Source organism: Stegostoma tigrinum, chromosome 45, assembly GCF_030684315.1.
Source record: "Stegostoma tigrinum isolate sSteTig4 chromosome 45, sSteTig4.hap1, whole genome shotgun sequence".
Taxonomy (NCBI): domain Eukaryota; kingdom Metazoa; phylum Chordata; class Chondrichthyes; order Orectolobiformes; family Stegostomatidae; genus Stegostoma; species Stegostoma tigrinum.
Genome location: NC_081398.1, coordinates 6,504,338 through 6,531,912, shown reverse-complemented (window position 1 = coordinate 6,531,912; position 27,575 = coordinate 6,504,338). Strand labels below are relative to the sequence as shown.

At 49.3% G+C, this 27,575-nt stretch overlaps 1 protein-coding gene across 1 annotated transcript; it reads left to right on the top strand.

Moving 5' to 3' along the window:
- Positions 1-240: 240 nt before the first annotated feature.
- On the top strand, positions 241-27,152 carry LOC125448660 (uncharacterized). The gene is made up of 5 exons (XM_059642562.1): positions 241-317; positions 5,397-5,485; positions 10,257-10,610; positions 16,072-16,419; positions 26,825-27,152. The coding sequence occupies exons 2-5, from the start codon at positions 5,413-5,415 to the stop codon at positions 26,911-26,913; spliced, it is 864 nt and encodes a 287-aa protein (XP_059498545.1). The 5' UTR covers positions 241-317; positions 5,397-5,412; the 3' UTR covers positions 26,914-27,152.
- The last annotated feature ends 423 nt before the right edge of the window (positions 27,153-27,575 follow it).

The following is a 27,575-nucleotide window of genomic DNA, read 5'->3' as shown; positions in this document are numbered from 1 at the left end:
ATGCATTCAAATTCCTCCATCTGCCGTAGCAGGATTCAGAGCCAGGTTTCTTTGACATTCTCTGGTTTAACAGTCCAACGATAACCTTTTTTTCTGGAGAAAGGTCTCGGCGCGAAACGTCAGCTTTCCTGCTCCTCTGATGCTGCTTGGCATGTGGCGTTCATGCAGCTCTACACCTCGTCACCAACGTTAAGAACAGCAGGAAGTGGTGCAAAACAAAAGAGATGAGTCACATCCTGAGATTCTCCAACCTGCTAGCTCTGAGTCATATCCTGTACAAGATTTCCGGCCCTTTTCTCTCTGCCTCAGCCCTCGTGGTAAGTGCTGTTTAGTGTGGTCTCTGCTTTTGTCGAACTGCTTTGGGACGGCGATCATCAGAGACTGTGCAAGAGGAAAAGCATCTGTGCTGGGGCGTCTGAGAGGATAAATTAACCTCGATCGACAACAGCGATGCAACAGTTAACGGTGGATGGATAATGAGCGTATCGTGGGGAGGTGGAGGGGGTGATGGCCGAGTGAATCAAGTGACTGAACACACACACACATAATGGAGACAAAGATTAATGTCTGCTGCTAGAGCAGTTCTGTTATACGGAGGGGAAACACTCTCTGTCTCTTCTTCAGTAATTATTAACGCAGAAATCCGCTGTATCTCGGGGCTCACAAGCTTTGTGCCTTGAAAGGATCGTTTGTAACTCGGAGGCGAGAGACTACCTTGCAGAGCACCTTGTTCTCACCTCATGCAGTTTTAATCTCCGCATGGGAAAGGCTTGGGTTCAGAGCAGAACGGAGATCTCTGCTTTTATAACCTTCGGTCACGTACTGCCAGAGGAGGCGGCGAAGACAGACTTAACATTTCAGAGGCAGCTGGGGGAGGCGACGGCCCAGTTCTGGCCGGACTGTTTAATCACAGCGAATGTTTTGAGAAACCCGGGGGGTTGATGATGGAATTTGAATTCAATTGAAACAAAACTGGTAATTAAAAAATTGAAACTAATGATGACCATGAATCCATTGTTCAAAAAAATACCCCATCTGGTTCACTACAGTGCCCTTCAGGGAAGGAAACTGCCATCCTTACCTGGTCTAGCCTACATGTGACTCCAATCCCACAGCAATGTGGTCGATTGTGAACTGTACTCTGGGGCAATTAGGGATAGGCAATAAATGCTGGGCTAGCTAGCAAATGCCCTCATTCCATGAATGAATGAAAAACGTATTTTTACAGATGTATGAACAAAGTGGTAATGAAGCAAAAAGTTTTCAGTTTACAAATTAAGCCTTGGGCCGTGCTGTAGAACAGAGGGACCTAGGGGTTCAGGGACATAATCCTTTGAAATTTTGGTCGCATGAGGCCTCTTTTGGAGTACTGTGTCCAGTTCTGGTCACCATGTTGTGGGAAGGAAGTGATTAAACCGGAGCGGATTCAGAAGACATTTACCAGAACGTTGCCAGGAATGGAGCGTTTGAGTTATAATGAGAAAATGGATAGGCTGGCACTCTTTGCACTGGAGCGTAGGAGGGTGAGAGGTGACCTTATCGAGGTTTATGAAATAATGAGAGCTATAGATAAGGTAACCTTTTCCCTAGAGTGGGGTATTTCAAGTCTGGGGCGGGTACATTCTTATGATGAGAGGACAGACATTTAAAAAAGACATGGGGGCAAATGTTTTACGCAGAGGGTGGTTCGGGTGTGGAATGAACTTTCTGAGGAAGTGATGGATGTGGGTACAGTTACAACATTTGAAAGACATTTGGACAATTACATGAATACGAAAGGTTTGGAGGGATAGGAGCCAGGAGCAGGCAGGTGGGACTAGTTTAGTTTGGGATTACGGTTGGCACGGACTGATTGGAATGAAGGGTCTGCTTCCTCTCTTGTATGACTCAATGATTCAAATAAGGTGTCAAGTTTTAGCACAGGCTTGCTGGGCCAAAGGGTCTGATGTTCTTTGTACTGATGGAGGTCTTTTGACCTGTCCTGTCCAGATTAGCTGACTCTAAATTCACCCTTGCCCTTTTCCTGGAGCGCTGTGTCCTCAAGCAAGTCTCCACCCCCCCGACTGAAAGCATCCTGCCCGGCCACACTTTGAGGCCATTCATATCCTATCCCTATGCACGGTGAGGTTTTAGCCTTTTGTAACTTCTGCTTTGCCTTCCTCATAAATATTGTGGCCTCTGGTTCTTAATCCTCCCTGCAGTGTGAACGGTTTCTCTGGGTCTGCTCTTCCTAGATACTGCCTGTGCCCTGCCTGTTGGCCGTTGGTCTAAATTCTTGGTCACTTGTCTTCTCCCCAGCAACAGGTCCCAGTTTCTCCAGTGTGCCACTTTGGGGTGGGAGACCATAAGATATAGGAGCAGAATTAGGCCATTCAGCCCATCAGGTCTGCTCTACTATTCCGTCATGGCTGATATGTTTCTCGATCCCTTCTCCCTGTAACCCTTGACCCCTGCACTAATCAAGAACCTATCTCTCCGTCTTAAAGACACTCAATGACTTGGCCACTATAGCTGTCTGTGGCAATGAGCTCCACACGACCCCCCCCCACTTTTGGCTGAAGAAATTCCTCCTCACCTCAGTTCATCCCTTCACTCTGAGGCTGTCCTTAGAACATAGAACATAGAACAGTACAGCACAGAACAGGCCCTTCAGCCCACAATGTTGTGCCGACCATTGATCCTCAAATTTCTGTGACCATATACATGTCCAGCAGTCTCTTAAATGACCCCAATGACCTTGCTTCCACAACTGCTGCTGGCAACGCATTCCATGCTCTTACAACTCTCTGCGTAAAGAACCTGCCTCTGACATCCCCTCGATACTTTCCACCAACCAGCTTAAAACTATGACCCCTCGTGCTAGCCATTTCTGCCCTGGGAAATAGTCTCTGGCTATCAACTCTATCTATGCCTCTCATTATCTTGTATACCTCAATTAGGCCCCCTCTCCTCCTCCTTTTCTCCAATGAAAAGAGACCGAGCTCAGTCAACCTCTCTTCATAAGATAAGCCCTCCAGTCCAGGCAGCATCCTGGTAAACCTCCTCTGAACCCTCTCCAAAGCATCCACATCTTTCCTATAATAGGGCGCCCAGAACTGGACGCAGTATTCCAAGTGCGGTCCTTGGGTCCTCGTCTCTATGTACTAATGGACACATCTTCTCCACATCAACTCTATCCAGGCCTCTTGGTATCCTGTAGGTTTCAATCAGATACCCGCTCCCTATTCTCCCAAACTCCATCAAGTACTGATCCAGAGCCCTCAACTGTTCCCTGCAATGATGGCTGAGTGGTATTGTCGAGACTTATTAATCCAAAGATACAGCTAGTGTTCTGCGGTCCTGGGTTCAAATCCTGCCACAGCAGATGGTAGAATTTGAATTCAATTAAAAAAAAATCTCTGGAATTAAGAGTTCAAAGATAACCACTAACAATTGTTAGAGTCATAGAGATGTACAGCATGGAAATAGACCCGTCAGTCCACCTCGTCCATGCTGACCAGATATCCTAAATTTATTTAGCCCTATTTGGTCTGTATCCCTCTAATCCCTTCCTGTCCAGGTGCCTTTTAAATGTTGGAACTGTACCAGCCTCCACCACCCCTTCTGGTAGCTCTCTCCATACACGCACCACCCTCTGTGTGAAAAAGTTCCCCCATAGGTCCCTTTTAAATCTTTCCCCTCTCACCTTAAACCTTTGCCCCTCTACTTTGGGACTCCCCTACCCAGGGGGAAAAACCTTGGTTATTCACTCTATTTGTGCCCTTCATAATCCCTCGGCCTCCGGCGCTCCAGGGAAAATAGATCCAGCCTATTCATCCTCTCTCTGCATGCCAAAACCTTCCATCCCGGCAACATCCTTGTAGATCTTTTCTGCACAGTTTCAAGTTTAACGACATCCTTGCGATAGCAGGGAGACCAGAATTGAATGCAGTATTCCAAAAGTGGCCTCACTAGTGTCCTGTACAGCCGCAGCATGACCTCCCAACTCCTACACTCAATGCACTGACCAATAAGGGCGTGTGTACCAAATTCCTTCATCACCACCCTGTCTGCTGTGACTCCACTTTTAAGGAAACATGAACCTGCACTCCAAGGTCTCTTTGTTTGGCAACACTCCCCAGGACCATACTGTTAAGTGTGTAAATCTTGCCCTGGTTTGCCTCAGCAGTGCGCAGCATCTCACATTTACTTAAATTCAACATCATGTGCCACTCCTTGGCCGCCCAATCAAAGTCTACTGCACCTCCACTATTGGTATGATAAAATCCCTACAGTGTGGAAACAGGTCCTTCGGCCCAACAAGTCTATACAGACCCACACAGTACCCCAACCCCTATAACCCACACGCCCCTGAACACTATGGGCAATTAAGCATGACCAACCCACCTCTCCTGCACATCTTTGGACTGTGGGAGGAAACCTATGCAGACACGGGGAGGATGTGCAAACTCCACACAGACAGCCACCTGAGGGCAGAATTGAACCCAGGTCCCTGGCGCTGTGAGGCGGCTGTGCTAACCACTAAGCCACTGTGCCACCCATTAGAGTCAGCTGCAAACTTACTAACCAATCCTTCTGTGTTTGGGAACATTCTATTTGGTTCACTAATGATGTTTAGGGAAGGAAATCTGCCAACCTTACCCAGTCTGGCCCACACATGACTCTAGACCCACAGCAATGGGTTTAACTCTTAACTGCCCTCAGGGCAATTAGGGATGGGTAATAAATGCTGGGCCCAGCCACTGATGCTCACATCTGTGAATGAATGGAAAATAAGACCTGGACTTCCTCAAACCCTGGATCATTCCCAATTAAGGGAATCCTGGGACACTACCATAAGATGCAGAAGGAGAACTGGGCCCTTCAGCCAATCACCTCTGCTCCAACAGTCAATGTGATCGTAGCTGATCTGACTGCCTTCAATTGCAAGCAACATCTTTCCAACCATTTTCTTGCCCCATGAACCAGATCCGAGAGGGGTTGGGTCTTGATATCCTTCAGATTTTCCCCGTTGTTTACCCATCGTGCATGCCCCCCTTGCGGGCAATTCTCGCCCCTCTCGGCCTGGTCAGACCTGCATGTAGGTCCTGAGACAGCATGGCCCGTAAAAGTTGGCACGTTCCAAGATGCGATCTGTGATCAACATCCCCACGCAGAAGAAACACCTGCTTGCGTTCGTGTCGGTGTGTGTAGGATCTTGCTGTGCGCCCATTCCTGAGACATGGGAAGTGTTTTTATCGGCAGACAAAGGAACTGAGTGTGATGGGCGCGGGGGCGGAGAGAGTGGCAGATAAAGGGTCATGGGGCGATCCATGTCCTGACAGTAGGAGCAGCCTATGCTTGATCCAATTTCCAATGTTTCGGAGCACAACCTGTCAAAAATGTCTTATTTTCAGGCCTGGAGATATACACATGGACTACAACGCTGGTTCCCGCCTTCACATTCTGTTAAAGCTGTTCTGGATGACAAATATGTTTGAAATAGGTAAGAAAGACATAATCAGAGAGAGAGTGAGAGAGGGAGAGTGAGAAGGAGAGACAGATAGCGAGCGTGAGCGAGTGAGAGGGAGAGAGAGAGACAGAGAAGGAGAGACGGTGAGTGAGAGGGGAGGGGGCAAGAAACAGGCAGAGAGGGAGAAGGGCTCGACAGAGAGGCAGGGAGAAGAGAGAGATAGAGTGGAAGAGAGATAGAGGGAGACAAAGTGACACAGAGGTGGGGGGGGGCGCACGAGAGTGATTGAGAAGGAGAAGGGGAGAGACGGAGGAAGGAGAGAGAGTGAGAGGAGGGGAGAGAGGGAGGAGGGGGGAGAGAATGAGGGAGAGACACAAGGACAGAGAGGGGGATGGAGGGAGAAACAGCCCCTTTAGTGCAAGTGCTGAGGCACCTCTACAGTGACCCCGATCAAACACTCCCAAGCCAGGGACAGCATGGGGTTAGTGAGAGAGTAAAGCTCTCTCAACACTGTCCACCATCAAATGCTCCTGGCCAGCTCGAGCCTGCTCTGCCTGTCGATGTGATCATCAAACTCAATCACCTATTTTCACTATAACCCATACGCTTTGGTCCTTCCAGCCCTAAGAGCTGTATTTAATGCTTTATAGAAAACACAACATTTTTGTCAGGCTGCTTTCAGTGGCAGAGAATTCCACAAGATCGCCACTCTCTGCATCTCAGTGCTAACCCTGTCCCCTTTGGTCAGCCAATGCCTGGTTCTGAACCGCCTCCCCCCCAAATCATTGGGAATATCCTTTCTGTGTTTACTGTGAGACGCGCGCCCTCATTCTTTCATCGTCAAGTGAGTATGATCCCAGATAACAAGGTGTAGAGCTGGATGAACACAGCAGGCCAAGCAGCATCCGAGGAGCAGGAAGGCTGACGTTTCAGGAGGGTCTAGGCCCGAAACGTCAGTCTTCCTGCTCTGATGTTGCTTGGCCTGCTGTATTCATCCAGCTCTACACCTTGTTACCTCAGATTCTCCAGCATCTGCAGTTCCTACTATCTCTGAGTATGCTCCCAACTGCTCCATCCTGTCTCAGAAGTCATTTCCTGCAACTGCCTAAGCATCAAGCCTGCATTCAGCATCTAATTCACAATGTGACTTTTCTGACATTGCGCACACCCTCAGCACTGACCCTCCGACAGTGCGGCATTCCTTCAGCGCTGACTCTCTGATGGTGCAGCATTCCCTCAGTGTTGACCCTCTGACAGTGCGGCATTCCCTCAGCGCTGACCCCCTGACAGTGCAGTGTTCCCTCAGCGCTGACCCTCTGACAGTACAATGTTCCCTCAGCGCTGACCCTCTGACAGTGCGGCGTTCCCTCAGCACTGACCCTCTGATAGTGCAGCGTTCCCTCAGTGCTGACCCTTGGGCAGTGCAGTGTTCCCTCAGCGCTGACCCTCTGACAGTGCGGCGTTCCCTCAGCGCTGACCCCCTGACAGTGCAGCGTTCCCTCAACGCTGACCCTCTGACGGTGCGATGTTCCTCAGCGCTGACCCTCTGACAGTGCGGCGTTCCCTCAGCGCTGACCCTCTGACGGTGCGATGTTCCTCAGCGCTGACCCCCTGACAGTGCAGCGTTCCCTCAGCACTGACCCTCTGACGGTGCGATGTTCCTCAGCGCTGACCCTCTGACAGTGCGGCGTTCCCTCAGCACTGACCCTCTGACAGTGCAGTGTTCCCTCAGTGCTGACCCTTGGGCAGTGCAGTGTTCCCTCAGCGCTGACCCTCTGACAGTGCGGCGTTCCCTCAGCGCTGACCCTCTGACAGTGCGGCGTTCCCTCAGCGCTGACCCCCTGACAGTGCGGCGTTCCCTCAGCACTGACCCTCTGACAGTGCGGCGTTCCCTCAGCACTGACCCTCTGACAGTGCGGAGTTCCCTCAGTACTGACCCTTGGGCAGTGCAGTGTTCCCTCAGTACTGACCCTTGGGCAGTGCAGTGTTCCCTCAGCGCTGACCCTCTGACAGTGCGGCGTTCCCTCAGCGCTGACCCCCTGACAGTGCGGCGTTCCCTCAGCACTGACCCTCTGACAGTGCGGCGTTCCCTCAGTACTGACCCTTGGGCAGTGCAGTGTTCCCTCAGCGCTGACCCTCTGACAGTGCAGCGTTCCCTCAGCGCTGACCCTCTGACAGTGCGGCGTTCCCTCAACACTGACCCCCTGACAGTGCAATGTTCCCTCAATGCTGACCCTCTGACGGTGCGATGTTCCTCAGCGCTGACCCTCGGGCAGTGCGGCGTTCCCTCAGTGCTGACCCCCTGACAGTGCAGTGTTCCCTCACCGCTGACCCCCTGACAGTGCGGTGTTCCCTCAGCGCTGATCCTCTGACAGTGCGGAGTTCCCTCAGTACTGACCCTTGGACAGTGCAGTGTTCCCTCAGTACTGACCCTTGGGCAGTGCAGTGTTCCCTCAGCGCTGACCCTCTGACAGTGCGGCGTTCCCTCAGCGCTGACCCCCTGACAGTGCGGCGTTCCCTCAGCACTGACCCTCTGACAGTGCGGCGTTCCCTCAGTACTGACCCTTGGGCAGTGCAGTGTTCCCTCAGCGCTGACCCTCTGACAGTGCGGCGTTCCCTCAACACTGACCCCCTGACAGTGCAATGTTCCCTCAACGCTGACCCTCTGACGGTGCGATGTTCCTCAGCGCTGACCCCCTGACAGTGCGGCGTTCCCTCAGTGCTGACCCCCTGACAGTGCAGTGTTCCCTCAGCGCTGACCCCCTGACAGTGCGGTGTTCCCTCAGTGCTGACCCCCTGACAGTGCGGCGTTCCCTCAGTGCTGACCCCCTGACAGTGCAGTGTTCCCTCAGCGCTGACCCCCTGACAGTGCGGTGTTCCCTCAGCGCTGACCCCCTGACAGTGCGGCGCTCCCTCAGTGCTGACCCCCTGACAGTGCGGTGTTCCCTCAGTGCTGACCCCCTGACAGTGCGGCGTTCCCTCAGCACTGACCCTCTGACAGTGCAGTGTTCCCTCAGTGCTGACCCTTGGGCAGTGCAGTGTTCCCTCAGCGCTGACCCCCTGACAGTGCGGCGTTCCCTCAGTGCTGACCCCCTGACAGTGCGGTGTTCCCTCAGCGCTGACCCCCTGACAGTGCGGTGTTCCCTCAGTGCTGACCCCCTGACAGTGCGGCGCTCCCTCAGTGCTGACCCCCTGACAGTGCGGTGTTCCCTCAACACTGACCCTTTGACATTGCGCACTCCCTCAGCACTGACACTCCGACAGTGCGGCGCTCCCTCGGCACTGACCCTATCACAGTGCGGCGCTCCCTCGGCACTGACCCTATCACAGTGCGGCGCTCCCTCGGCACTGACCCTCCGACAGTGCGGCGCCCCCTCTGCACTGACCCTCCAGCAGTGCGGCACTCCCTCAGCACTGACCCTCCGACAGTGCGGCACTCCCTCAGTGCTGACCCCCTGACAGTGCGGCGCTCCCTCAGTGCTGACCCCCTGACAGTGCGGTGTTCCCTCAGTGCTGACCCCCTGACAGTGCGGCGTTCCCTCAGCACTGACCCTCTGACAGTGCAGTGTTCCCTCAGTGCTGACCCTTGGGCAGTGCAGTGTTCCCTCAGCGCTGACCCCCTGACAGTGCGGCGTTCCCTCAGTGCTGACCCCCTGACAGTGCGGTGTTCCCTCAGCGCTGACCCCCTGACAGTGCGGTGTTCCCTCAGTGCTGACCCCCTGACAGTGCGGCGCTCCCTCAGTGCTGACCCCCTGACAGTGCGGTGTTCCCTCAACACTGACCCTTTGACATTGCGCACTCCCTCAGCACTGACACTCCGACAGTGCGGCGCTCCCTCGGCACTGACCCTATCACAGTGCGGCGCTCCCTCGGCACTGACCCTATCACAGTGCGGCGCTCCCTCGGCACTGACCCTCCGACAGTGCGGCGCCCCCTCTGCACTGACCCTCCAGCAGTGCGGCACTCCCTCAGCACTGACCCTCCGACAGTGCGGCACTCCCTCAGTGCTGACCCCCTGACAGTGCGGCGCTCCCTCAGTGCTGACCCCCTGACAGTGCGGTGTTCCCTCAACACTGACCCCCTGACAGTGCGGTGTTCCCTCAGTGCTGACCCCCTGACAGTGCGGCGCTCCCTCAGTGCTGACCCCCTGACAGTGCGGTGTTCCCTCAACACTGACCCTTTGACATTGCGCACTCCCTCAGCACTGACACTCCGACAGTGCGGCGCTCCCTCGGCACTGACCCTATCACAGTGCGGCGCTCCCTCGGCACTGACCCTCCGACAGTGCGGCGCTCCCTCTGCACTGACCCTCCAACAGTGCGGCACTCCCTCAGCACTGACCCTCCGACAGTGCGGCACTCCCTCAGCACTGACCCTCCGACAGTGCGGCACTCCCTCAGCACTGACCCTCCGACAGTGCGGCACTCCCTCAGCACTGACCCTCCGACAGTGCGGCACTCCCTCAGCACTGACCCTCCGACAGTGCGGCACTCCCTCAGCACTGACCCTCCGACAGTGCGGCGCTCCCTTACAGCTGATCATCTGACAGTGTGACATTCCCTCAGCACTGGCCCTCCAAGTGTGCAGTTCCTCCTCAGTGTAATTCCTCACACTCCTGATCCTTTGAGAGATGAAATTCCTCTTCATCTCAGTCTTATCCTGAGGCTGGTCGCAGACTTTCCCATGAGGGGAAACATCTACTCAGCTTTAGGCTTTAATAATCTGGTATGCTTCAATGAGATTGCCTCTCAAGCTGCCTGAGGGGATGTTGGAATGTCACAACTGAAGTCTGTTTGTCCTGTAGGACAGACCATGTGCAGAAATGAGGCAGTGGAAGTAACGGCTACATGTGGTGACTCTGTGACCCTCCCGTGCCACTTTTCTGGTGTGTCTGAGTCTGCCAGTGTCATCTGGCAGAAACGCTCGACTGACGCCGAGTTGGTGTTTCATGTGGAGACAGAAGACTCCATTGGTGATGGCCAGAACGCCTGGTACAAGAACAGGACCATGTTACACCCCGACTGGCGCAGGACGAACGAGGCAGCCCTTACCCTCAAGCACGTCATGCTGAATGACAACGGCACCTACTTCTGTTATGTCCGCTTGAACCACCAGAAGAGTCTGATTTGCTCCACTGTTTCATTGGGCGTCAAACAAGGTAAGGAGACTTAAAGATGAGGGATTTAGTGTTGATTAGAAACATAGAAAGTAGGAACAGGAGCAGGCCGTTCGGCCCCTCCAGCCTGCTCCACCATTCGATATGATTGTGGCTACTGCCGATACTGGAGTCAGAGATAACGCACTGTGGAGCTGGAGGAACACAGCTGACCAGGCAGCATCAGAGGAGCAGGAAAGCTGACGCTTTGGGTGAGGATGCTTCTTCATAAATGGCCCTCTGACAATGCAGTGCTCCCTCAGCGCTGACCTTCCGACAGTGTCCGCTCCTTCAGAACTGACCCTCCAACAGTTCAGCACTCCCTCAGCACTGGCCCTCTGAGTATCCAGTTCCTCAGTGTAACTCCTCACAGTCCCGACCCTTTGAGAGCTGAAATTCCTCCTCGTCTCAGTCTTATCCTGAATCTGCCCCTTCTGGTCCTAGACTCTCTCATGAGGGGAAACATCCTCTCAGCATTAACCCTTAAGAATCCGATTTGTCTCAATGAGACTCCTGACCCGAAACATCAGTTTTCCTGCTTCTCTGATGCTGCCTGGCTTGCTGTGTTCATCCAGATCCATACCGTGTTATATATATTTTGGCCTCAGCTGCTTTCTGTGGCAGAGTATTCCACAGGTTCACTGTTCTCTCAGTGAAGACATTTCTCTTCATCTCAGTCCTAAATTATTTGCCCCCTCACCCTTAAACTTAACCTCTAGCCCTGAGGTCTACCACCATCAGGAGCACCTTTCCTGCATCTGACCTGTTAGAATTTTATAGGTTTCTGTGAGGCTCCCCCCTCAATTCTTCTAAACTCCTGGGAATACTGTCTCAACCAACTCAATCTCTCCTTCTGCCATCATAGAATCCTTACAATGAAGCCCCTTAAAGATCAATGAAGCCATTGATGTGTGGAACCACACGAGATGGGTGAGATCCTAAGCAAATGTTTTGCGTCAATATTTACGGTGGAGAAAGGCATGAAAGCTCGGAAACTTGGGGAAATCCATAGTGAAGTCATGAAAAGGGTCCACCTTACAGAAGAGGAGGTGCCGGAGGTCTCAAAATGCATAAGGGCAGATAAACCCCTGAGGCCTGATCACAGGTATACCAGGACATTGTGGGAAGCGAAGGAAGAGTTGCATTGTATCATTGATAGCCACAGCTGACGTGCCAGAAGACTGGAGGATGGCTACTGTTGTGCAATCGTTTAAGAAAGGCTGCCAGGAAAAGCCAGGGAACTATAGACTGATGGGCTGACGTCACTAGTGGGTAAGTCATTGAAAGAACAAAAACAATGTTGCTGGAAAAGCTGAGCAGGCCTGGCAGCATCTGTGAAGGGAAAAACAGAGATTACGTTTCAGGCCCAGTGACCCTTCCTCAGAACTGATGGTGGCTGGGTAAATGTCAATTTATATGCAGAAAATAGAGAGGTGGATGGGGTAAGGAGTAAATGATAGGATAGAGCCCAAAGAAAGAGAAAGACAGTTACACAGACAAAGAGCAGAGCTGGGTGAACACAGCAGGCCAAGCAGCATTAGAGGAGCAGGAAGGCTGATGTTTCAGGTCGAGACTTTTCTTCAGGAAAACAAAAAGCCCACCTTCTTCCTCAACCAAGGATTCCCCATCTCCATCTCTCCGTATCCTCTCCTACCATCCCACCAGCATCCACATCCAGATCAGCAGACACCATTTCCGCCACCTCCAGCAAGATGCCACCGCCAGACACATATTCCGCTCCCCTCCCTTGTCCACCTTCCTCAGAGACTGTTCCCTCTGGGACACCCTGGTCCACACTTCCTTCACCCCCAACACCTCCCCACAGCCCTGCTGCGCCTTCCCCTGTAACCAGTGAATATGTAACACCTGCCCATTTACCTCCCTCCCCACTATCCAAGGGCCCAAACATACCTTCCAGGTGAAGCAACACTTCATCTGCACTTCCCAGAATCTAGCCTCCTGCATTCGCTGCTCACAATGTGGTCTCCTTTACATTGGGGAAACAAAGCGTAGACTTGGCGACTGCTTTGCAGAACATCTACATTCTGCTCGCAAAAACGACCCTGAACTACCTGTTGCCTGCCACTTTAACACACCACCCTGCTCCCTGGCCAACATCTCTGTCTCTGGCTTGCTGCAGTGTTCCAGTGAAGCACAACACAGGCTGGAGGAACAACACCTCATTTTCCGCTTGGGGACCCTACAGCCCTCCGGACTCAATATTGAGTTCAATAATTTTAGGGCCTAAGCTCCCCCATGTCCCAGCTCACCACCCCACACACCAGGCCTTGTTACCACAGCCTGCCATTACACACCCTCCGTTGTTAGTCACTAACAGTCCCCATAAACAACTACTGACCCCCCCCCCCCCCACCCCACCACCCCCCTCCCCCCCAGCCTGATCGTTAGCAACTCCTTATTCTGTCCAACTGTCTTTCTCTCTCTTTGGGCTCTATCATATCATTTACTCCCTACCCCACCCACCTCTCGATTTTCTGCATATCAACTGACGTTTACCCAAGGGTCACTGGACCCGAAATGTTAACTCTGTTTTCCCTTCACAGATTCTGCCAGACCTGCTGAGCTTTTCCAGCAACATTGGTTTTGTTCCTGATTTACAACATCCGCAGTTCTTTCAGTTTTTATTAAGTCATTGGAGGACATTCTGAGAGACAGGATCTACAGGTATTTGGAAAGGCAAGGACTGAATAGAGATAGTCAGCATGGCTTAGTGTCTCACAAACCTGACTGAGTTTTTTGAAGAAGCGATGAAGAAAATTGATGAAGGCAGAGTGGTGGACATTGTCCATGTGAACTTTAGGAAGACCTTTGACAAGGTCCTGCATGGTAGACTGGTCAGAACGGCTATATCATATGGAATCCAGGGATTGCCATTTGGATACAAAATTGGCTTGATGGTAGGAGACAGAGTGTTGCTGTCGAAGGCTGTTTTTCGGCTTGGGGGACTGTGGCTAGCAGGATGCTGTAAGGATCAGTTCTGAGTCCACTGTTGTCTGTCATTCATGTAAGCTATTTTAAATAAAATTATAGGAGATATGGTTAGTAAGTTTGCGCATGACACCAAAGTTGGTGGCATAATGGAACGTGAAGAAGGTTGTCTAAGAGCACAATAGGATCTTGAACAACTGGGCCAGTGGGCCGAGGAGTGGCCGGTGTTTCTTAGATAAATGCGAGATGTTACATTTTGGTGAGACAAACCAGGGCAGGACTTACACAGTTAATGATAGGACCCTGGGGAGTATTGTCAAACAGAGAGACCTGGGGGTACAGCTACATAGTTCCTTGCAAAAGTAGATAGGGCAGTGAAGAAGAGAGATAATAAAGCGTGAAGCTGGATGAACACAACAGGCCAAGCAGCATCTTCGGAGCACAAAAGCTGACGATTCGGGCCTAGACCCTTCATCAGATGCTCTCTGATGAAGGGTCTAGGCCCGAAACGTCAGCTTTTGTGCTCCTAAGATGCTGCTGGGCCTGCTGTGTTCATCCAGCTCCACACTTTGTTATCTTGGATTCTCCAGCATCTGCAGTTCCCATTATATATGAGGGCAGTGAATAAGGTATTCGGTGCACTTGCCTTCGCTTCTCAATGCATTGAGTACAGGAGATGGGGGGTCAAGGTGTGGCTGTACAGGACGTTGGTATGGCCACGTTTGGAGTACTGCTTACAATTCTGGTTACCCCCACTATGGGGAGGATGTTATTAAACTGGAAAGGATGCAGGAAAAGGTTTGCAAAGACATTACTGGGTCTGGAAGATTTGAGTTTTAAGGAGAGGTGGAATAGGCTGGGACTTTTGTCTCTGGAGTGTAGGAGGCTGCGGGGTGACCTTATCGAGGTTCATAAAGTCATGAGGGGCATAGATAGGGTGAATGACAAAGGTCTTTTCCCAGGTCAAGGGTCCACCACTTCCTCTGGGAACTTATTCCATACATATGCCACCCTCTGTGTGAAAATATTACGCCCTGGGTCCCTTTTAAATCTTTCCCCTCTCACCTTAAACCTACACCCTCTCGCTTTTGACTCCCCTACTGTGGGAAGAAAAACCTTGGCTCACCCTATCCTGGCCCCGCATGATTTTATAAACATCTATAAGATCACCCGTCTGCCTCTGACAGCCCAGAGAAAATAGCCCCAGCCTCTCCGTATAGCTGAAACCCCACCAACGCCAGCAACATTCTGTACTCTTTCAAGTTTCACAACATCCTTTCTCTACCAGGGAGTCTGGAATTGAATGCAGTATTATGAAAGTGCCTCGCCAATGTCCTGTAGAGCCGCAACTCCGATACTCAATGCACTGACCAATCAAGGCAGGCGTAACAATTGCTTTCTTCAGTACCCTGTCTACCTTTTTTTTTTAGATTCCCTTCAGTGTGGAAACAGGCCCTTCAGCCCAACAAGTCCACACCGCTCCTTGAAACATCCCACCCAGACCCATCTCCCTGTAACCCACACACCCCTGAACACTACGGGCAATTTAGCATGGCCAATCCACCCAGCCTGCACATCTTTGGACTGTGGGAGGAAACCGGAGCACCCGGAGGAAACCTACGCAGACACAGGGAGAATGTGCAAACTCCACACAGACAATCGCCCGAGGCGGGAATTGAACCCGGGTCCCTGGCGCTGTGAGGCTGCAGTGCTAACACTGAACCTGTGCCTCCATTTCCAAGGAATTATGAACCTGCACTCCAAAGTCTCTTTATTCAGCAACACTTCCCTGGGCCCCACCATTTAATATATAAGCCCTGCCCTGATCTGCCTTTCCAAAATACAACACTTCACATTTCTCTAAATTAAACTCCATCTGCCCAATCCATCGGCCAATTTGATCAAGATCCTGTTGTGTTCTGAAGGAACCTTCTTCATTGTCCACTACATCTCCAATCTTGATGTCACGTGCAAGCTTACTAAACATTTCTTCTATATTCACATCCAAATCATTTATATAGATGACAAAAAGCAGTGAGTTTAAGCTCAGAGAGGGAAAATTTAAAAGTGACCTGAGGGATAACTTTTTCATGCAGAGGGTGGTGCGTGTACGGAACGAGTTGGCAGAGGGCGTGGTAGAGGCTGGTACAATTGCAGCATTTAAAAGGCATCTGGATGGGTACACGTATGGGCCAAATGCTTGCAAATGGAACTAGATTAGCTTGGGAAACCTGGTCGGCATGGACAGGTTGGGTCGAAGAGACAGTTCCTGTGCTATGTGACCCTATGCCAGGAGCTTAGGGGCACATTGAGAGGAATGTCTTTGGGAATCTCTCTCCCAGAGGCTCCATCATTAGATTGATTTGAATGAATGAGGGGATGTGCGAGCCCAGGATTGGTCGGTGTGGAAATAGTGGAGGAAGCCTGATGGACCTCCCATCTATTCCGGTCTTCTTCCGCGTGCGGATGTGTCGAGTCTCTCCCGTCAGTGACACGTGTTCTCTGGTATTTGCAGACACTGATGTTTTCTCGCCAGTGCATTTCGAGTTCAGGGCGAAACAAGGGGAAGAGCTAAATTTCCAGTGGGGCTTAAACCTGCGCTGCGTCGGCACTGAGGGCCTGGGCGTGACGTGCATGTCCAGTAACTCCACCGACCGGTGCCACTTCGAGCTATGGAAAGCGGGGACCACCGCGGTTGCCCAGTCTGAGAACCACGCCCTCATCCTGGAAGAAACTGGTGGAAATGCCACCTTCCGTGTGCCGGGCTTCTCCTTCGCGCCGCCAGGGGGCGCCGTCGAGTGCTGCCTGGAGAACGTTGGCGCTGACATGGAGATGTGCGCCCGCTCCAGGGTCAAAGTCATGGGTAAGTGGGATCCGAGTGCCCACGCGATTCGCCCTGGTCCCTCTGCTGCGGCGTCATTCACCGACAGAGGCCACTTGGCCCATCAGCTCTCATGCTGGATCCCCCTTCTGCCGAGCAACCCAGTTCCCTTCTCCCGGTCCCTTCATAATTTCCTCTTGAAATCCGTCATTTGATCACCTCCATTGTCATCCACCATCATCCTCGCACGTTTCACTTCCAAGTCGTGACCTCTCATTGATTGAATGTTCTTTCATATATTTCCATTGCACCTCTTCCTCAGAATTCAGCCTCCTCCCTTAGTAATTAGCATTTTATTTTCTGTACTATATCTTAACAATGTTGTAATCTTATACATCCCCCAATCCCCTCAGCTCCCCTGAACTCATCCTAATAACCCTCCTCCACCCAGTAGCTTTGATGGCTCTTCATTCCACCTCAACTGAAATGGGGTGCAATTCATTCAGACCTGACCCTCCCCATCTCTGTAACCTCCTCCAGCCAGATACTGAAGCAGACGATGTCCAAGTGCAACAAATTCTAGACAGTATCCCGGCATGGGCTGACAAGTGGCAAGTTACATTTGTGCCATACAAATGCCGGGCGATGACCATTTCCAACAAGAGAGAATCTAACCGTCAACTGTTGATGTTCAATGATGTTACCATCACTGAAAACCCCCAATATCAACAACGTGGGGGTTACCATTGACCAAAAACTTGGCGACGCATTTAACACAACAGCTAAAAGCACAGGTCAGAACACTGCGGTGAGTAGCTCAGCTCCTAACTCCAGCCAAAGCCTGAGCACCATTAGCAAGGCACAAGCCAGGAGTGTGGGGGAACACTCCCCACTTGCCTGGATGAGTGAAACTCCAACAACACTCAAGAAGCTTGACACGATCCAGGGCAAAGCAGCCCCCGCTTGACTGGCGCCGCATCCACTCCCTCTCCCACCGACGCTCAGTAGCAGCGCTGTGTACCATCCACAAGAAGCACTGCAGAAATTCGCCAAAGATCCTCAGGCAGCACCTTCCACATCCATGACCACTTCTATCTAGAAGGGCAAGTGCAGCAGTTACATGGGAACAATAGACAATAGGTGCTGGAGTAGGCCATTCGGCCCTTCAAGCCAGCACTACCATTCATTATGATCATGGCTGATCATCCACAATCAGTATCCTGTTCCTGCCTTATCCCCATAACCCTTGATTCCACTATCTTTACGAGCTCTATCCATCTCTTTCTTGAAAGTATCCAGAGAGTTGGCCTCCACTGCCTTCTGGGGCAGAGCATTCCGTATATCCACCACTCTCTGGGTGAAGAAGTTTTTCCTCAACTCTGTTCTAAATGGCCTACCCCTTATTTTTAAACTGTGTCCTCTGGCTCTGGACTCACCCATCAGCGGAAACATGCTTCCTGCCTCCAGAGTGTCCAATCCCTTAATAATCTTGTATGCCTCAATCAGATCCCCTCTCATCCTTCTAAACTCAAGTGTATACAAGCCGAGTCGCTCCAATCTTTCAACATATGATAGTCCCACCATTCCGCGAATTGACCTCGTGAACCTACGCTGCACTCCCTCAATAGCAAGAATGTCCTTCCTCAAATTTGGAGACCAAAACTGCACACAATACTGCAGGTGCGGTCTCACCAGGGCGCTGTACAGCTGCAGAAGGACCTCTTTGCTCCTATACTCAATTCCTCTTGTTATGAAGGCCAGCATGCTATTAGCTTTCTTCACTGCCTGCTGTACCTGCATGCTTGCTTTCATTGACTGATGTACAAGAACACCTAGATCTCGTTGTCCTTCCCCCTTACCTAACTTGACTCCATTGAGATAGTAATCTGCCTTCCTGTTCTTGCCACCAAAGTGTATAACCACACATTTATCCACATTAAACTGCATCTGCCATACATCCGTCCACTCACCTAGCCTGTCCAAGTCACCCTGTATTCTCATAACATCCTCCTCACATTTTACACTGCCACCCAGCTTTGTGTCATCAGCAAATTTGCTAATATTACTTTTAATGCCTTCGTCTATATCATTAATATATATTGTAAACTGCTGTGGTCCCAGCACCGAACCTTGAGGTACCCCACTGGTCACTGCCTGCCATTCCGAAAGGGACCCGTTTATCACTGCTCTTTGCTTCCTGTCAGCCAGCCAATTTTCAATCCAACTCAGTATTTTGCCCCCAATACCATGTACTCCAATTTTGCTCACCAATCTCCTATGCAGGGCTTTATCAAAGGCTTTCTGAAAGTCCAGGTACACTGCATCCACTGGTTCTCCCCTATCCATCTTCATAGATACATCCTCAAACAATTCCAGAAGATTAGTCAAGCATGATTTCCCCTTCGTAAATCCATGCTGACTCTGACCTAATCTGTTACTGCTATCCAAATGAGTCGTAATTTCATCTTTTATAATTGACTCCAGCATCTTTCCCACCACTGATGTCAGGCTAACCGGTCTATAATTTCCTGTTTTCTCTCTCCCTCCTTTCTTGAAAAGTGGGACAACATTTGCCACCCTCCAATCTGCAGGAACTGATCCTGAATCTATAGAACCTTGGAAAATGATTACCAATGCATCCATGATTTCTAGAGCCAAACTGATCCTGAATCTATAGAACCTTGGAAAATGATTACCAATGCATCCATGATTTCTAGAGCCACCTCCTTAAGTACCCTGGGATGCAGACCATCAGGTCCCGGGGACTTATCGGCCTTCAGACCTAACAGTCTATCCAACACCATTTCCTGCCTAATATAAATACCCTTCAGTTCGTCCATTACCCTCGGTCCTTCAGCCACTATTGCATCTGGGAGATGGCTTGTGTCTTCCCTCGTGAAGACAGATCCAAAGTACCTATTCAACTCTTCTGCCATTTCCTTGTTCCCCATAATAAATTCACCCGTTTCTGATTTCAAGGGCCCAATTTTAGCCTTAACCATTTTTTTTTTCTTTTCACATACCTAAAAAAGCTTTTACTATCCTCCTTTATATTTTTGGCCAGTTTTCCTTCATAGCTCATTTTTTTCCCTGTGTATTGCCTTTTTAGTTATCCACTGTTGCTCTTTAAAAACTCCCCAGTCCTCTGGCTTCCCACTCATCTTTGCTATGTTATACTTCTCTTTTATCTTTATACAGTCCTTAACTTCCCTCGTCAGCCACGGTCGCCCCTGCCTCCCCTTAGGATCTTTCTTCCTCTTTGGAATGAACTGATCCTGCACCTTCTGCATTATATCCAGAAATATCTACCATTGCTGTTCCAATGCCATCCCTGCTAGGGTATTGTACTGCTGAACTTTGGCCAGCTCCTCCCTCATAGCTCCATAGTCCCCTTTGTTCAACTGCAATACTGACACTTCCGATTCTCCCTTCTCCCTCTCAAACTGCAGAATAAAACTTATCATATTATGGGCACAAAACTTATCCTAATGGCTCCTTTACTTTGAGGTCCCTGATCAAATCCGGTTCATTGCACAACACCAGATCCAGAATTGCCTCCTCCCTGGTAGGCCCCAGTATAAGCTGTTCTAAGAATCTATCTCGGAGGCACTCCACAAACTCCCTTTCTTGGGGTCCAGTACCATCCTGATTCTCCCAGTCTACCCGCATGTTGAAATCTCCTGTAACAACTGTAGTGATACCTTTGTGACAGGCCAATTTCAAATCCTGATTCAACTTGCACCCTACATCCTGAATACTGTTTGGGGGCCTGTAGATAACTCCCATTAGGGTCTTTCTACCCTTAGAATTCCTCAGCTCTATCCATACTGACTCTACATCTCCTGATTCTATGTCCCCCCTCGCAAGGGACTGAATATCATTCCTCACCAACAGGGCCACACCACCCCCTCTGCCCGTCAGTCTGTCCTTTCGATAGCACGTATAGCCTTGAATATTCATTTCCCAGGCCCTGTCCACACCAGCCCCAGTGAGTTCCTCTCTGAGCCACTCCCCATCCTGACCTATTATTGATTCGTACAGCACAGAAAAGGCCTTTCAGCCCATCCAACCTTTACCAACAATAACTACCACTTAAAATGTGTTAATCCCAATTTCCTGCACTTGTCCCATATCCTTGAATGTTATAATATTTGAAGTGCTCATCCAAATTTTTTTTAAAGGTTGCAATGTTTCCAGCCTCCATTCCCTTTCCAGGCAGTGCATTCCAGATTCCCACCACCCGAGGAGTGAAAAAGCTTTTCACCAAATCCCCTGTGAATCTCCTGTCCTTCATCCTAAAACTATGTCTGCTTGTGATTGGCCCCTCAATCAAGGGGAACAGCTGCTCTCTGTTTACTCTGTCCATACCTCTCGAAATCGTATATACCTCAATCATGTTTTCCCTCAGTTTTCTCTGCTCTAAAGAAAACAATCCAAGCCTAACCAGTCTCTCCTTATAGATCAATGTCTCCATTCTGAGTAATATCCTGGTGAACCTCCTCTGTAACCCCGCCTAGTGCTATCACATCCTTCCTGCAGTGAGGTGACCAGAACTGCACACAGTACCCCAGCTGTGGCCTGACCAATGCTCTGCACAACTTATGAACAATGCCATGACAGATGAAGGCAAGTATCCCAAAATCCATTCTTAATGTTCTCTTCTGAATTCAGGGATCTGTGAATAATTACCCCAAGATCCCTCTGTTCCTACCCAGTGTCCAAACATTCATTAAATACTCCCTCATCTTGTTTCTTCTTCCAAAGTGCATCACCTCACACTTATTCGGGTTAAGTACCATCTGACACTGGTCTGCCCATCTCACCAACCCATCCATATCTTCCTGTAACTTATAACCATCTTAGAATATAGAACCCCAGAGGGAGACCCGTGCAGGTACAGGGAGAACATGCAAACTCCACACAGACAGTCGCCCAAGGCTGGGATCAAACCCGGGTCGCTGGTGCTGTGAGGAATTAATGTGAACCACTGAGCCACTATGCCACCCCAATAACGTTTCCACCCAGGATCTAACTGTGGACTTTTTGTGGGTGAGGCAAATGTGATAACCACTACACTATGGAAACTGCAGAAAGGGAATCTGTAGGGAGTTATCTTCTTCACTATTAAACACTCTTCCAATCTTGATGTCAACTCTAGATTCACTTAACATTCCCCCAACATTTTCATTTATATCATTTATGTATATAACAAACAATAAGGGTCCTAATACTTGGAAATATATTGGCCACTCCTTCAGTGTGACTGGGTTTAAATCCTTGAACTCCGTCCCCAATGACACTGTGTCTGGCATCTGGGTTTTGTGACATCAAAGTTTACTTGGCCAAAATACCCAGCATCCCTTGCTGTTTGGCCCTCTGTGGGTGTCCCTATAGCACATGGGACTGCTTCAGTTCAAGAAGACAGCTCACTCCCTCCTTTATAAGGGGAAATTAGGGATGGGCAATAAAATTTGGAGCTGAGAATCTAATAATGACCATTGCTGATTGTTGGAAAAGAAAACATCTGATTCCACACACATTGGGTGGTAGAGTTTGGAACTGTCTTCAGTTTAGATCTCTTTGGATAAGTTGTTACTTTTAAATCTGAGATAGATAAAGTTTTGTTAGGCCAAATGTATGAAGGCACATGGGCCAAAAGCTGGGATAGGGAAATAGGACACAGACCCAGTGAGTGGTGGAACAGGCTTAAGGGGCTGAATGGCCTAATCCTGTTCCATATGTTCGCAGCCTGGGAATGAATGAAAAAGTTAAAATAATGGGGGATTTTGGGGATGGGGTGGCAATGAGTGGGAGCATGCTTTTGAGGGGTGGGGGCAGAGATCGATAGATTGCCAGGGAGAATGAGCAGATGGCATTGCAATATTAACCAGTCCCCATTGAAAGTGTTGGCCTGATATGCCATTGTGGAGGACAAACCGTTCTGGGGGGTGTTGATATAGTTTGTATTTTAGCTATTATTTGTTGTAGACCAGACCAAATTCCCTCAAAACATTATCAAAGAGATAGCCCAGACCCTACCTTTTATCATATTTAAAGGCAAGTGTAAGGCAATTTGATTGGTCAAACTACTAGGCTTTAAGTAAAACACACTTTATTCTTACACCACTGTTAAAATACAAACAGAAAAAAAAATGAAACAACTCTACCTCTATTGAAATACTTAACAAGATAATGTATTATTTAACTCCAATTCATCAACTGTTCTAATATAGCAAAATTCCATAAACACACGCTTGTCAAAGGCATATGCAGCAAAACAGATTTCCCTCACTTGCTGTCTCCGACAGGCCAAGAGAAGGAGCACCACCAGAAAGAATCTAGCAGCAGAGAGAGAGAACTCAAGCTCTTTTCAGCAGCAGAGAGAGAGAGCTGTATGTAGCAGCTTCAACTTCCAACATTAACAGCAGAAAGCAAAAGCTAAAACCCTGGCACTGTATGAGCCTGACTCCACCAACTCATGCTTCTTTAGTCTTTATAAAGACCCCAAACTACTTACTGTGCTTTCCATGGAGCAGATATCTCTTCACCAGGTTTTACAGCATGCCTCTTCAAGAAAAACAGGACAGAACTAATCCCACTTAAATGAACATCTTATGATTGAAATTTTTGAGGAAGTAGTAAAAAAGATTGATGGAGACAAAAATGTGAACATTGTGTGTTTGGACTTTGGTAAAGCCTTTGACAAGATTCTGCATAGTAGGTTACTCAGTAAAGTTAGATCACAGGGGATTCAAGTTGAGCTGGCTAATTGGATACAAAATCGGCTTGAAGTTAGGAGATAGACGGTGGTGGAGGAGTACTGTTTTCGGGACTGGAGGCCTGTGACCAGCAGTGTTCCACAGGGATTGGTGCTGGGCCCTCTTTTGCTTGTCATTCACATAAATGATTGAGATGGGAATGTTGAAGGCATAGTTGGTACGTTTGTGGATGACACCAAAATTTCTGGGCAGTGAAAGAAGCTTATCCAAGATCACAAAGAGATCTTGATAAATTGGAGCTATGGGCTGAGGGGTTGCAGCTGGAGTTGATTTTGGATAATTGTGATGTATTGTACTTTGGTAAAACAAACAAGAGTAGGACTACTAAAATTAGAAGTAGGGCCTTGGGTAGTGTTGTAGAACAGAGTGACATAGGAGTTCAGGTTTGCGTCACAGGTAGACAGGGCGGTTAAAAAGACATTGAGTGCTCTTGCCTTCATTGCTCACACTTTTGAGTATAGGAGTTGAACGTCATGTTGAGGTTGTACAGGATATTGGTGAGGCCTCTTCTGCAGTACTGTGCCCAGTTCTGGTCGCCCTTTTACAGGAAGGATATTAAGCTGGAGAGGGTTCAGGAGAGATTTACCAGGATGTTGCTCGGAAAGGAGGGATCGGGTTGTAAGGAGAGGCTGGATAGCTGGTATCTTTTTTCAGTGGAGGTTAAGAGGGGTGACCTTATAGAGGTTTAAAAAATAATGAGGGGTACAGGTAAGCTCAACGGCAGGTGTCTTTTCCCTATGGCTGTTGATTTTAAGACTAAGGTGTGTATTTTTAAGGCAAGAGGAGAAAGAATTAAAAAGACACAAAAGGCAATAGCTTTAGATAGACCGTGATTCGTATGCTGAAATGAATTCCAGAGAGACTGGTGGGTGTGGGTACAGTTACAATGTTTAAAAGACATTTGGGTAAGCGTATGAATAGGAAAGGTTTGGAGGGATATGGGCCAAGAGCAAGCAGGTGGGACTAGTTTAGTTTGGGAACACAGAACATAGAACGGTGCAGCACAGTACAGGCCCTTTGAGTCCACGATGATGTGTCAAACTTTTACCCTAAACCTAAGGTCTATCTACCCTCCACCCCTACTTATACTATCATCCATATGCCTATCTAATAGCCGCTTAAATGCCCCTAATGAGGCCGACTCCCTGGCAATGCATTCCATGCCCCTACCACTCTCCGAGTAAAGAACTTACATCTGACGTCTCCCCTATATCTAATTTAAAACTATGCCCCCTTGTAATAACTACCTCCACCGAGGAAAGGTCTCTGGAGTCCATTCTGTCTACACCTCTGATCATTTTGTACACTTCTATCAAGTCAACTCTCATCCTTTGTCATTCTAAAGAGAAAAGCCTTCGCTCTCTCAACCTTTCCTTGTAAGACCTTCCCTCCATTCCGGGTAACTTCCTGGTAAATCTCCTGTGTACCTTTTCCAAGGCTTCCACATCTTTGCTGTAATGAGGTGACCAAAACTGGACACAATACTCCAGATGTGGCCGATCTAGGGTTTTGTATAGCTGGAGTGTATCTTCACGGCTCTTGAACTCAGTCCCTCTATTATTGAATGCTAACACACCACACGCCTTCTTAACAACTCTATCCACCTGGGTGGCAGCTTTCAGGGAACTGTGGACTGAACCCCGAGATCCCTCTGCTCCTCCACACTGCCAAGAATCTTTCCATTAATCCTGTGTTCTGCTTTCAAATTTGTCCTTCCAAAATGAATTACCTCACACTTTTCAGGGTTAAACTCCATCTGCCACTTCTCAGCCCAGCTCTGCATCTTTTCAATGTCCCTTTGTAACCTAGAATAGCCCTCCGCACTATCCACAACTTGACCCATCTTCGTATCATCTGCGAACTTACTAATCTGCCCTTCCACTCCTTCATCCAAATCATTTACAAAAAGCACAAACAAAAGAGGGCCCAGAACAGATCCTTGCGGTACACCACTCATATCTGAGCACCATGATGAATACCACCCCTTGTCTCCTAAGAGTCAGCAAATTCTGAATCCAATCTGCCACATTTTCCCCCTATCACATGCTTCCTTACCTTCTGCATGAACCTACCATGGGGAACCTTATCAAATGCCTTACCTAAATCCATGTATACCACATCCACTGCTCTACCCTCATCCACGTGTTTGGTCACCTCTTCAAATAATTCAGTGAGGTTTGTGAGGCATGATCTACCCCTCACAAATCCGTGCTGACTACTATGAATCAAACTGCGCCTTTCCAAGTGGTCATAAATCCTATCTCTCAGAGCCCTTTCCAATAATTCGCCCACCACTGACATAAGACTAACTGGCCTGTGATTTCCGGGGTTATCTCTTTTCCACTTTTTGAACAAGAGAATGATGTTTGCCTCTCTCCAATCTTCCGGCACTAAACCTGTGGATAGTGAGAACAAAAAGATCATGGCCAAAGGCCCTGTGATCTCTTCCCTCGCTTCCCATAGCATCCTTGGATAAATCCCGTCAGGCCCAGGCGACTTATCTATCTTCAAGTTCCTCAAAATTCCTAATACATCTTCCTTACTAACATCCACTTCTTCTAACCTACCAGCCTGTTTCACACTGTCCTCCCCTATAGCTAGGTTCCTCTCAGTTATGAATACCGAAGAAAAGTATTCACTAAGGACCTTGAGAACCAAGAGAACTCTCACTCAACCGCATCTTCTCTGTCTGCTAGGAACAAACATATCGAGCACATGCAGTATGTATTCCTTAAACAATCTCCACATTTCTATAGTGCTCCTACCCTGACAGCATAGTTGGCATGGGCTGGTTGGACCGAAGAATCTGTTTCCGTGCTGTATAACTCTGTGACTGTTGGGGGGCGGGGGACAAAGCTGAATGGTGAGGAATAGAACATAGACCATAGAATATTACAGCACAGGAGCGGCCTCTTCAGCCCATGATTTTGTGCTGAACTTGACACTGAATTAAACAAATCCCATCTGCCTGCTGTTGTTCCAAGTTCCTCCATTCTTTGCATATTCATGTCCTCATCTAAAACTCCATTAAACACCCCTATTGTGTCTGCCTGCACTGTCACCCCTGGCAGCGGGTTCCAGACTCCTACCGCTCTCTGTATAAGTAACTTGCCCCTCACATCTCCTTTAAACATCCCCCCCACTGCCTCACTTTAGATGCATGCCACCTACCTCCACCCCTTATATTAAGCATTTCATCTCTGGGAAGAAAGGTTCTGACCATCAACCCTGTAAAAATTTTATAGATTCCTATCAAGTCTCCCCTCAGCCTCCACTGCTCCAGAGAAAACAATCCCAGTTTTCCAAGCCTTTCCTTATAGCTCATTCCCTCTAATCCAGCCAGTAAACCTCTTCGACACCTTCTCCAAAGCCTCCTGTAATATGGCGACCAGAATTGTGTGCATTATTCTAACTGTGGCCTAACCAAAGGGTTATGAAGCTGCAACATGATATCCCGACTCGTGTACTCAATCTTGGGAATTCTCTCCCCGGGGAACTGTAGATGCCTACGTCTATTTATGGCTGGGATGGATGGATTTTTGGTATCTATGGATGTGGGGGAGCGGCCCGGGTGCCTGAGTTGGGTTGAGATGGTGCTGAATGGCTTGGCGATCTCAACGGGCCGAATGTTCTCCGCCAGCTCTGATCTCGTGTTCTTGTGCCAACAGGGTCCACCAACGGCACTGACTCAGCGCACCGAGGATGCCATCAACTCTTAAGCTTGCTGTTGCTGGCCTTCATCGTGGTTGTTTTGTGAAATTAGGGGTTTTTTTTCAACAGAACTGGTGATGGTGAGGATGCAAATGTGGTTTCCCAAATGTCAGCGAGAGGAAACAGCGTCGACTTGCTCTTGTATTGCAGATGTTTACGGTGCAGGAAAAAGCCCATCAGCAAAGATCGGACCACCCCCGACTCGCTCTCCGGTTTTCAGCCTCGGAGGGTACGGAGACCAAGTGTTATCATGCTGTCGAAATAAAAGGTTCGGGTTATAACTGATTCTTACTGGGCTCCATGCTGCACACACGCTGCGAATCCATGGCCGTGGAATTAAATCACAGTCACTCTCAGGAGAAAGCAGATGGCGATTTAACTGCGGATAGTTGACTGACAGTGTAGCACCTCTGAGAGTGGGAACAGCTCCAGGCATTTTACAGCTATACTTTAGATCACTGCTCAAAAGACTGTCCTTGCTCTCGGGGGCTTCTTGTCCCTCTTGACATTTTCAGGTGCTTTCCCGGACCCCTACTTCAAAGTCGCATGTTTGGTTCCCTCTCTGTGCTGGGGTGTTGGTGGTGGGGGGGTGGTTATGAGCTGTCCTGGGGTTGCAGAGAGGGTGAGTGAGAAGGTAAACTTGGCTTGGAAGGAGATGGGATGTCAGGGATGGGCCAGGGAGTTATCGCCTGACCAATAGTTACCTCC

Bases quoted from the DNA above. Each gene is read 5' to 3' on its own strand.
- LOC125448660 (XM_059642562.1), top strand. From the start codon at position 5,413: ATGGACTACAACGCTGGTTCCCGCCTTCACATTCTGTTAAAGCTGTTC. The intron at 5,486-10,256 runs GTAAGAAAGACA...TTTGTCCTGTAG, and splicing joins GACAAATATGTTTGAAATAG to GACAGACCATGTGCAGAAAT. The intron at 10,611-16,071 runs GTAAGGAGACTT...TGGTATTTGCAG, and splicing joins TTCATTGGGCGTCAAACAAG to ACACTGATGTTTTCTCGCCA.